The 12,722-nt window shown below is 36.3% G+C and overlaps 1 protein-coding gene across 6 annotated transcripts in view; it reads right to left on the reverse strand.

Annotated features, from left to right (window-relative positions):
- LOC131485678 (ubiquinol-cytochrome-c reductase complex assembly factor 1) overlaps nt 1–12,722 on the reverse strand; it is a 104,357-nt gene that overhangs the window by 68,540 nt on the left and 23,095 nt on the right. For 2 of the 6 annotated variants that reach the window (XM_058685394.1, XM_058685396.1), the window contains exons 3-6: nt 10,777–10,872; nt 9,177–9,284; nt 6,231–6,371; nt 882–954 (exon numbers count right to left, since the gene is read on the reverse strand). In XM_058685394.1, coding sequence (XP_058541377.1) covers nt 882–954; nt 6,231–6,371; nt 9,177–9,284; nt 10,777–10,872 — 418 coding nt within the window. The remainder of the gene's footprint in view (nt 1–881; nt 955–6,230; nt 6,372–9,176; nt 9,285–10,776; nt 10,873–12,722) is intronic. The other 4 variants (XM_058685399.1, XM_058685400.1, XM_058685397.1 and 1 more) reach the window with 3 other exon arrangements.

Here is a 12,722-nt window from a genome sequence, read left to right on the forward strand (position 1 = left end):
TTCTTTTTTTTTTTTTATTTTAAGAGAGAGAGTGCAAGCAGGGGAGAAGGGCAGAGGGAGAGAGAGAGAGAAAGAAAGAAAGCGAAAGAGATCGAGAGAGAGAGAGAGAGAGAGAGAGAGAGAAGAGAGAATCTCATGCAGGCTCCACACTCAGCATGGAGCCCAACACGGGGCTTGATCCCACAATCCTGGGATCATGACCTGAGCCAAAATCAAGAGTTAGATGCTTAACTGACTGAGCCACCCAGGTGCCCTGGAAAGCAATTTATCAATGGGATATAAATAATAAAATTATATGTACCTTTTGACCTAATCATCCTTCAACAGAAAGAAAAAAAAAAAATCATTAGGCATATGCCAGGATTAACCAAAACAATTAAAAACTAGAAATAAAAGAGCAATGATTGGCAGAAAGCTCATTTCATGTCAAAATGCTAAGTAAAACATCCAGAACGTAGAACAGGATTTGTTTTACTATGACTACTCATACGTAAAAAGATACATGTGTAGAAAAATGTCAAAGTAGTGGACAAATTTTTAGGTTTCTTTTTTTTCAAACTTGTTAAAATGTCTAATCTATAGGGTTCTTTTGGCCTTTGTTTATTCTATTAAAAGAGAAAAATAAACAGCTTTTATTATATACTTTATGCAGAAAAAACTGCTTCACCAATGACTCAAAACCTATTCCACGAAGATATTAACAGTCATAAAAATGAAAAGTAGAATCTTTTTTTTTTTAAAGATTTTATTTTTAAGTAATCTCTACACCCAATTTGGGGCTCATGACCAAAAGTCACATGCTCTACCAACTGAGCCAGCCAGGCACCCCATGAAAAGTAGATTCATTTTCCTTTTCAGAACTATCAAAAACAGTAACTTACTTAGAAAGAATTCCTCGAAGTCAGTTTTCTCCACACAGCTAGTATACATGCGCAGGGCCGCAATCTTAATCTTCTAGACAAAAAAAATAAAACCAAACTCAAGATATGACCAAGTGGATATTCTAATGCTATTAGATGTAGGTCACAAAATCTTATATTTGTCTAACTAGAATGATGAGTCCAAACCTGTCACTAGGCAGATTTAACAGCTTAACCAACATCAATTATTTCTTTTTCTTAAAGCCAACCATTCACAGACTTCAAACAATTTTTATATTTATGATTTAGCATCAAAATGTCAAAAAGATTTTTCCAATATTTAAATGAAATCTTTCCTTTAATTCAACTCATTTCATCACATTTGAGCCTCTATACCACTGTTCAGCATCATTCACATTAACTCTTTATAATCTGAAACCCTTTACTTTAAAAAATTACCCATTCTTCTGACCAAAATCAAACAAGCCAAACAAAAAACAAACAAAAACAAAAACAAAAACTCTTAATCTTTCAATCTTTCCTCAGAAGCACTACTATCCATTCTGTAAAAGTTTTTTTTTTTTTTATGCCTTGGGGAAGGGGTCATTTTTTTCTATATTTTCCCTAGTTTTATAGTTTGCTGATTAAGAAGACTGTGCTTACAAATAAGGGTTTTTAATGAATGTAAAATAAAATACAGTAAAAGGATCAACTGTTTACTATTCCCCAAAGCACTAAGAACTCTCTTAGTACCCTTAAAAAAATTTTTTTTTAATGTTTATTTATTTTTGAGAGACAAAGAGAGCACAAGCAGCACAAGCTGGAGAGGGGCAGAGAGAGAGAGAGGACAGAGGATCTGAAGCAAGCTCCGAGCTGACAGCAGACAGCCGGATGAAGAGCTTGACCTCACAAACCACGAGATCATGACTTGAGCTGAAATCAAGAGTCATGCTTAACCAACTCAGCTACACAGGTGCCCCAAATTCTCTTAGAATCTTGATCTGAGTGGTGGTTTTAATTTAGTCACTGACTTATATACTTAAGATTTGTATATTTTACTGTATGTACATTATGCCTTCATAAAAATAAATCTAAAAGTGAAAAATAAATTCTTTTATGAGGTGAATTGTAGGCCTGAAGACCAACTCAGTGCTCAAGTAAGGAAGTATTTCTAAGGACTGTGAATTAAATAAATTAGCCCATCCACAAAAGGCTTACAGAAGCTTATTTTTTCTTAAAATGACAGAGAATTACAAATGCAAATATGCAGACTAAAATAATCTACACAAACTGAGAATGAAATAGCAAATGAAGACAAAACAATCTAGAATTTTAGTAAAGCTATGTTTTTAAGGTTCAAAGTCACCAAAAATATACTATACCCAATACTATATAATGGTCATATTTCTCTATACAATCTAGAGTCAAAATAACAATGTCTCTGATGGGCAGAAATACCTCGAATAAATTAAAGAAGGATTATGTCTCAAATTATAATTAAGATTTTTTTTCTTTGCTAATTTGATATCTGTCATGTTTTTAAGGCTTTCAGAGTAAAGCTCAAATAGGGGGAAACAGCATAAACATATAACAACTGGAAAACAGACATACCTACATGGGGAATAAATCAGCATTAGAAGCCAATTTAAACAAACCCATGGTAAGAAACTAAAAAAGAAAAGCAAATTAAACCTAAAAGCAAGCAAAAAGAAAGATATAATAAAGATCAGAGACCAATAAAATTGGAAACAGAAAAATAGCACAGAAAATCAAAGAAGCCAAAGCTGGTTCCTTGAAAATATCAATAAAATTGACAAAACATTAGTAGAACCGATCAAGACAAGAAAAAACAGAAAAGATAAAAATTAGCAGTATCAAGAATCAGAAAGGAGGGGCACCTGGGTGGCTCAGTCGGTTAAGCGTCCAACTTCAGCTCAGGTCATGATTTCCAGGTTCCCGAGAGTTCGAGCCCCACAACAGAGCCCAGAGCCTGCTTCAGATTCTGTGTCTCCCTCTCTCTCTGCCCTCCCCTGCTTGCACTCTGTCTCTCTCTCCAAATAAATAAACATTAAAAAAAAACATTTTTTTTTTTAATTTTTTTTTCAACTTTTTTTTTTTTTTTTTTTAATTTTTGGGACAGAGAGAGACAGAGCATGAACGGGGGAGGGGCAGAGAGAGAGGGAGACACAGAATCGGAAACAGGCTCCAGGCTCCGAGCCATCAGCCCAGAGCCCGACGAGGGGCTCGAACTCACTGACCGCGAGATCGTGACCTGGCTGAAGTAGGACGCTTAACCGACTGCGCCACCCAGGCGCCCCCCAATTTTTTTTTTTTTTAAAAGAGGGGTGCCTGGGTGGCTCAGTCGGTTGGGCGTCTGACTTCGGCTCAGGTCATGATCTCACAGTTTGTGAGTTCGAGCGCCATGTCAGGCTCTGTGCTAACAGCTCACAGCCTGGAGTCTGCTTCAGATTCTGTGTCTCCCTCTCTCTCTGCCCCTCCACTGCTCACACTCTGTCTCTCTCTCTCTCTCTCAAAAATAAACATTAAAAAAAAAAAAAAGATACTAAATCTACATAAACTCTTCCAGAAAACAGGAGGGAAGAATACTTTCTAGCTCTTCTATAACGCCAAGATTACCCTGAAATCAAAACCAAAGTCATCAGAAGAAAATAAAATTATAGAAACATAGCCTTCATGAACATAGATGTAAAAATCCTTGGCAAAATATTAACAAATCAAATCCAGCAATATTTTCTTAAGATTTCTTATTTTTAAGTATCTCTACACCCAACATGGGGTTCAAACTCAACCCCAAAATCAAGAGGTGCATGCTCTACCAACTTAGCCAGCCAGGTACCCCAAATCCAGCAATATATTTTTTTGAGAGAAAGAGAGAGAGAGACAGAGAGAGAGAGAGAGAGAGAGAGAGTGAGTATGAACAGGGGAGAGGGGCAGAGGAAAAGAGAGAATCTTAAGTAGGCTCCACGTTCAATGCAGAGCCCAATGCAGGGCTCGATCCCACAACCTTGGGATCATGACCTGAGCTGAAATCTAGTATAGGACACTCAACCAGCTGAGCCACCCAGGCACCCTAATCCAGCAATATTGCAAAAGGGCAATAAATCATGACCAGCTGGGATGTATCCCTGGAATGCAAAGCTGATCCAACATTCACAAAGCAATCAATGTAATTCACCATATCAGCAGGCTAAAAAAGAAGCCTATTCACCTTTGCTAACATCTGCAGCTCTTGGGAGTATTTGACACAACACATTTTGGGAAGTACTGGTCTATACCATCATTAAACTAATGATATACTAATATGATCGTCCTAATCCTTTGGCTTTGAAGGGCCTATTTCCATTCTCAAGACAGAGCATTTAAGATATCTGTTAGCTCTTCACTTCAGTCAACAAATAATTTATTGAGTACCCAACTCAGTGCCTGACATGGATTTGGATATTGGGAATACAGCAGTGAACAAAGAAGTCAAAAACTCCTGCTTTCATGAAACTTATGGCCTACTTCGACTACAGACACATTTATAATTTTTTTTTTTTTTGCCTATAAACATAAGAGAAGACATACAACTTTACTGGTAACCAAAGGAATGCAAATTAAATTAAAATATACCATTTCACACCATCTAATTTGTAAACATTAAACAGCTTGACTGTATCAAGCGATGGAAATGGTATCGAACATTTAAATCCTACTTACAGATATATAAACTGATATAACAACTGATAAGTATAATTTAACAGCTGATAAATATAAGTTAATGGTGCACCTAGCTGGCTAAATCGGTGCAGCATGCGACTCTTGATCTTGGGGTTGTGAGTTGGGTGTACAGATTACTTAAAAATAAAATCTTAAAAAAAAAAATACTGTTAAAAATGTTCATACACTGGTACCCAATAATTCTATTTCTCTTTCTCAAGAAACTCCTGCACAATTTAAATGGTACTATTATTATGAAAAGCCTAAAACAAGTGTCTTTAGTAGAGGAATAGTTAAGCTGTAGCTTCATTATACAGGGTGAAGCTAATCAGCAGTTGAAATGACAAAAATCAGGTCTCCACTCAAAAACATGTTTACTAATAAAAACAGGTTGAAAAGATACCACTTATATAGTTTACATATGAACACAAAATAATAGTATATATGTTGTTTATGGGTAATATATGAGTGGCAAAAGAACAGCATTTTACAAGAGGATGACAAAAACCAACTTTAGAACAGTAGTTATCTCGGTGGAGAAAGAAGGGAAGAAATGGAAGGGAAGAAAGGAGAAATGGGCTGGAGTTTTTTCTGTAAAATTTTATCTTGGAAAAAACAAAACTAAGGCAAATATGGTAAAAATTAATATCTGTCAAATATGGGTACTGGTATATAAATATCAACACATTTACAATTTTAAGTAAAATTCCTAATGGTCTATTTCTTGATTTTTAACTCCGCATTTTCCTTCAGATTCTTACACAGAAAGTCCTCTAAGTTCATAATTAATTATTCTGCCTGAGGAAAGGCAGATTTGCCACCAAGACCCAAGTCATCCCTTGAGAAGGTTTTCTCACATGTTCATGAAGAAAGCCTTCATCACAAATAATGAAGACCTCAGCAGATTGGCCAGTGCATTTACACAGCGCTCATAATATGGCAATCAGGAGCATTTTATAGTTCCTCGCTTTTCCTGCAGTGAAGCCAAACCTTTATACTTGGGTGAGCCATTAGCCTGGACAAATGTCTAAAGCAAGTCCCCTAAGACCATCACAGAGGGACTGGAAATAACTTGGGGAAAGGATTTCTTCAAGATTCACACAGTAATTTAAGTTAAAGAGGTAGGTCAGACTAAATTCCATCCTGTTAATACAGATTGTTCTGGTTCTCAGATGACTTCATGTTTATTTCATTCTAACTTTGGAAGACCTCATCAGTGTACCTGATGAAAACACAAGCACCTAAGACAGCTTTAAGAAATGCAGATCAGCTCTCCCACTGACTGAGGCATCTCATACCATCTTACAAGATGAAAAATGAATGTAGTAAAAAGTTTGCACTAACAGCTGTGTGAGTTGGAGGGGCTTTGAAGTCATTTGAACCTTCTATTTCATACTGGAATTCCTTCTACAACATTCTTGATTCACAGTCAACCATCTGGGCCACTGTTAAAACAAGTCCAATGACCTTGTGAGGTTACCTATCCCCCGAAAGGACAATTCTTATTGTTAGATTTTTGTTTTGTTGAATGTAAATCTGCTTCATGAAACATTCATGAAACATCCACTGCCCACTGGAATACCTTAGTTAGATTAAGTCTCTCTCTCTAAGTCTCTCTCTCTCTCTCTCTCTCTCTCTTTTTACAAATACCTGAGAAGAACCGTCATCATGTCTTCTCTTTTCCAGGTTAAGCATTCCTATTTCTTTCAACCACTCTTCATTCAACACACTTTCTGAAGCATTCACAAAACTCACTGCCCACTTCTGAGTACATTCCAGTTTGTCAGTGTCCTTCTGAACAGAAAGAATTTTTTGGTTTTATGTTAATCTGGAAACTGCCTATTCTATGGCATGTGGCTGAACATGATAAACATTGTCCTTGTTTTATCTGATACTGCCACATAAAGATAATGGGAAAGAATGTTTATTTTAGGACAAATAGGTAAGGAAAAGCTACATTTAAATTCCTAAATATGAATCTAGAAGAAAAATGAAACTACACATGAAAATGTTACGGAAAAAAAAATGGAGGAAAGACAGTTGATATTGCTGTCAAACAGATATTTTTCTCCCTAATGAAAGACATACGAAAACACAAAACTCAAAGAATCTTTCCAGGGCAATCCAATCCAAGGGTCTAGCCATAGATTTCTGAGTCAACATTTGCTGAAAAGGGCTTGCAATCTCTCAAAATGGAAAGTTATACCTATGTTTTCCCACCTATATTTTACTAGAATGTTATACTTTGATGTTTCTATCACAAACTAAAAAAAATAAAGGTTACAGAAAGTAGATACTACCACATCACAAAAGACTTTAAAATGCAAATATTAAGCACTTTGTTGAGGTCACAAAGGAACCAACAAAAATCAAAGGCTAACTTAAACTACAACAGTGAAGAAATTTTCCTGATGATTTAGTAATCCTTCAAATGGTAGCCAACTTTCCCTCTGGAATCATAAAAAAACAGACTAGACAAAGCAATGGTAGCAACCAAGTGGAACTCAACCATCAAGAAATAAATAAAACAGTAAATTTTTCCCTTTTTTTCTTTCTTTCTGCTCTCATTTCCCTTCTCTTTTAATTAATTTCTAACTTTCAAACAAAATACACTAGCTTTTAAATCCACATGCCATAATCACAAACATTTTTTAATAAGGGAAAAGATTCTTATTAAAAACATTACCAAATATACCAATGATTATCATTTGCCAAAAAATTAAGATGTAAAAAAGATAACTTTAATGAATATAATTAATATTTCACTGATGATTAAGAAGGCACTTCATAGTCTTAGGGTCTCAAGAACATCATCATTACCTAGGATATGTGTTATCTTTTTTTCTAATTTTTTTTGATGTTTATTTATTTTTGAGGGAGACAGGGAGAGGCAAGAGCATGAGTAGGAGAGGGCAGAGAGAGGGAGACACAGAATCCGAAGCAGGCTCTGGGCTCTGAGCTGTCTGTACAGAGCCCGGTGGGGGGGGCTCAAACTCACGAACCACAAGATCATGACCTGAGCCGAGGTTGGACACTTAACCGACTGAGCTACCTAGGTGCCTGATGTGTGTTATCTTCTATACTTTTCAAAGCCCCTTAAAAACAAAATGCTTGAGGCACTGGTTGAGCATCTGACTCTTGGTTTCAGCTCAGGTCATAATCTCGTGGTTTCATGGGTTCGAGCCCCACACTGGGCTCTGCACTGGCAATGCACAGCCTGCCTGGGGTTCCCTCTTTCCCTCTCTATCTGCCCTTCCCCACCTGTGCTGTCTCTGCCTCTCTCAAAAATAAATAAATAAACTTAAAAAAAAATTTTTTTTAATATGCTTGTGGAATCACGATTTGCTTTTCAGAATTTATGTAAAAAGGAGATACAGAGAGAAGCCTGTACTTGCTGTAATGAGAACTGTTAGGAAGAGAACCAGACATTCCAAGAAGAAACTACAAGTAAAGTCTGTAATAAAATTCAAATTCTAATTTGAATTCACCCTGTTAAAATGGTATAACTGTCATTATTTGATCATTTAGGGCAAAGCTATGTTTTCTAGAAAAGCCCTCCTTACTGCTTTGCATTGATTTGCTTTTGATTAATACAGAACTTATGACTGATTAGGCTTATCCAACATTCTAACAACCTTGAAAAGCATTAAAAGGCATTCTGCTATAGAGAGAAATGCCAGCATCAGGAGATAACTGGGCTGAGAAAAACTCAATGATTAATGTTTTATTATTTTAATTAGAGGCACTGTTATAAAAACCCACGGGCAATATGCACCTGATGCAGAGAAGATATTCATTCATATATAGCAATTACTATAAAACAGATAACGTGCTAGGCCAAGGCTTGACTACGAATGATACAGCTAGCAAATAACCCTCCATAATAAGAATTACAATAAATTGCAGAATTGACTAATTTAAAACATGCTTATTAATAAAATTTTAACAAAAATCACTACAATGACCTAGTGAAAAAATGATTTATGAATATGGATTCATCAGAGAGTAATATTTTCTTAAGAATGCTGCCCTTCAGGGGCGCCTGGGTGGCGCAGTCGGTTAAGCGTCCGACTTCAGCCAGGTCACGATCTCGCGGTCTGTGAGTTTGAGCCCCCCGTCAGGCTCTGGGCTGACGGCTCGGAGCCTGGAGCCTGTTTCCGATTCTGTGTCTCCCTCTCTCTCTGCCCCTCCCCCGTTCATGCTCTGTCTCTCTCTGTCCCAAAAATAAATAAAAATAAAAAATAAAAAGTTGAAAAAAAAAAAAAAAAAAGAATGCTGCCCTTCAGAACATTTGGCCCATCTACTTCCTTAGAACTCATTTGTATGGCATATCATGTAACAAGATCCTGGAAAGCCCAGTCTTAGCTTGCACTGAGATACTTCTAAGGAATCAGGCTAAAGGAATGAGGGAGTAGTTCAGCCCCACATGTTACATAGATTTAGAATGGGAAGGTAGAGGGAGACAACACATTTTCAAGTTCTCAAAATAATATATGAATTTCACAAAAGCAAAACAGAAGCTTTAAAAAATCTTCTATGAGGAGCAGAAAGCACAAAGCCCAAAAAGAAAATGAGAAGAACTTAAAAAGACTTTACCCATTTACTGTATTTCAAAGGTCCTGTAAATCCCATGGCTTCTATTATTTTTGTGAAGGTACCAACTTTCTCCTCAACAGGCTGTGGGGAATCCTTGGTAGTAAAAAGCTATTTAATCAAAAAGAAGGGGACAAAATTAGTTGCAAAATAATTTTTTAAAAAGAATGCTTTTGTTTCTCATTAGGCCTAAGCGCATTTTTATTGCTTAGATTTTTTTTTTTCACCTAGAATTTTTAATTCTCATTTTTCTGGGCATCTTATCACTCAGTACAAACACATCTGGAATTCTATTTGATATGTGTCCTCAAAATTTCAGAGCCATCTCACTGACCATATGCCTATGAACCCATGTCTAGAAAATGATAGATTTGGGCTATCAGAATAAAAATTCTATGGAAAAGAATACTTTTAAAAGGATATCTTGACCCTCATCTCCCAAAGAATTCTGAGAAGAATGTTGTATGTTTTTGACATAACAGGAAAAGGAAAGAGAACTACTGTCTGAAAGCAGTCAAAAGTCATTCAAAATCATAGTCACCCAAAGCAAGCACTGAATAAATGTTTCTAAACTCATATTTTTTAGCATAACAAATTTTATTAATAACTATAGAAGATATGAGTCTTATAGTTTGCAAATAAACTCCAAGAAAAACTTATTCTAATGCTAAGCCTCTCCAAATGAAAGCAAGCTATATAATCAATAAGAAATTCTCCAGAGGGCACCTGGGTGGCTCGCTCAATTAGTTGAGCATCTGACTCTTGATTTCGGCTCAGGTCATAATCCCAGGGTCACGGGATTGAGCCCCTTGTCGGGCTCCACACTGAACATGAAGTCTGCTTGAAATTTTCTTTCTTCTTTCTTTCTTTTTCTTTCTTTCTTTTTCTTTCTTTCTTTCTTTTCTTTCTTTCTTTCTTTCTTTCTTTCTTTCTTTCTTTCTTTCTTTCTTTCTCTCTCTTTCTCTCTCTCTCCCTCCCTCCCCCTCTACCTTCTTCTCTGCTTGTGAACATTTGTTCTAAAAATAAATAAATTAAAATTCTAAAAAAAAAATAAGAAAGAAATTCCGCAAAAGTTAAATATTATTTTATTTTTAGCATAAAAAATCCACAACAACTTTCTTCTCTAAAGTGTTTTCCAGGGGCACCTGAGAGGCTCAGTCGGTTAAGCATCTGACTTTGGCTCAGGTCATGATCTCATGGTTTTTTGAATTTAAGCCCCACCGTGGGCTCTGGGCTGACAACTCAGAGCCTGGAGCCTGCTTTGTATTCTGTGTCTCCCTCTTTGCGCCTCTCCCACACTCTCTCTCTCTCAAAAATAAGTAAACATTTTTTAAAAATTAAAAAAATAATAGTGTTTTCCAAGCAAGACACTACAGTGGAAGAAATACAGGACACTGGATCAGAAGTCTTAGGTTCAATCAAATATTCAGTTGGTCTGTCACTTATCCTTGTGACCTTGGCAAGTCAGTTCACTTCCTTGAGCCTCACTTTCTGCATTCAATAAAATTCCTTTCCTCATCCAGCTAACAATTTTACTGAGATTCAGACAAGAACACCTGTGTGAAAACAATCTATAAATGTAGAAAGCACTAATAATTCTCACCTTATTTGTGGTATGATACTTCCTATTCCACTGTACATCTATCCCAGGAATCTGTTCTGATCCACCACACGCTAGGGACTGGCTTATCTGAGGCCACTAGGGATTAAAAAAAAAACAGATGTAAGCAACAGAGAGTATTCACTTAGTTAATCTGAGTAGAGCTACTTCAAAGTAAAGACCATAGAATCTTTCCAACCTTGTTTAACCTAGCTCCTGGTCATGTGATCACCAAACGAATCCAAGATGGGCACTAAAATGGTATCTGATACATGGTAGATATTCAATAATCATCTCCTAGATTCATGAATAAATAAAAGGATTCTGTCCTGGAAACCTGGAACTAAATAAATCTGAGTCAATTCTAGGAACCAGAATTGCAATAAATACCTATCTAAACATTAGTAGCAGTGTGGAATATGGGGGGGAAAAAGACTCTTAACAGTCCATTTTAAGTTTAAAACCTGCTTCTGCCACTTACAAGCTGGGTGGCCATGAGCAACTTACTGAACCTCAGTTGTAGGGAGGATTAAAGAAGATAACACATGTAAAGTACCTTTCACAAAATAATAAATAGTGGAAACTTCCATCATCACCATCATCACCAACATTACTGTTGTTCAGATCAGAATTGCCTCCCTTTTATGTTCACATTGCATTTGAATGCACTTTGGCAATAAAATAACCATTATTTTCAACTATCATGTGCCAGGTACTATGCTAAGCGCCTTACATGTATTACCTTATTTAATTCTCACCATAACACTATTAGGTTGGTATTAAAATCAAGACTAATAGGGGCGTCTGGGTGGCTCAGTCGGTTGAGTGGCCGCCTTCGGCTCAGGTCACAATCTCACGGCTTGTGAGTTCAAGCCCCGCGTCAGGCTCTGTGCTGACAGCTCAGAGCCTGGAGCCTGCTTCATATTCTGGGTCTCCCTCTCTCTCTCTCTGCCCTCTCCTGCTCATGCTGTCTCTCTCTGTCTCTCAAAAATAAATAAAATAAACATTAAAAAAAAATTTAAAAAAAAATCAAGACTAATAAACATAGCTTTGAAAATAAATTCCTAAGGGAAAAAATTTTCAAGTAAGAGAGCCTCACTGTAGCATTTTTCACAAGAGTGAAAAGTTGGGGGGAAAAAAGTCCAATAAGATTTCCAATAAGATGGTTAATTAAATTACAGTAAAATTATTCAATGGAAAAATCAGGTAGTCCCTGAGATTTTTTAATAGACTTTATTTTTTCAAACAGCTTTAGCTTCACAGCAAAATTGAGGAGGAAATACAGAGAGCTCCCATAAACCCCTTCTCTATACACTTATCTGCCACTATCACCATCTCCCAGCAGTGGTGCATTTGTTACAACAGATGAACCTACCCGGACACATCATTATCACCCAAAGTCCATAGTTTACATTAAAGCTCATTATTTCTGACAACATGGAAACACTTATATGTATAAAATTATAGGTAAAAACAAGAACATATATGGGCATCTCTAGAAAGAAACATACAGAAATGAAAGAGTTATGTTGTTAAATTAGAATTATGGATGAATTTAGGAATATAGTTTCCAAAATCTCAATACTATTATATTACCTTTACCAAAGAAGGGGTGAGAGGAAGCAGAAGGAGGGTCACCCCTTTAATTCTGGTTTATTCCAAGAAGAGAGGAGACACATGAAATGAAAATGATTTTTTTCTTTAATCCTAATGAGGGAAAGATGGAATTTCTAATCAAGAATTACCATTTACTTTTCTTTCCAAATAAAGATATTAAAAAACTAGTTAGGATTCTTCTGGTCAGTCCCAGGAATACTTATGCTTTAACTCATAGGTACTAAGTAGGCTTTGTAAAACAGACTAAATACAGACTACCTCCCATTACATCACATACATCAACGTAATGGTCCACCTAGAACACAAAGCACTTAAAACAGGTTCAAAGAACA

Source organism: Neofelis nebulosa, chromosome 9 (genome assembly GCF_028018385.1).
Source record: "Neofelis nebulosa isolate mNeoNeb1 chromosome 9, mNeoNeb1.pri, whole genome shotgun sequence".
Classification (NCBI taxonomy): domain Eukaryota; kingdom Metazoa; phylum Chordata; class Mammalia; order Carnivora; family Felidae; genus Neofelis; species Neofelis nebulosa.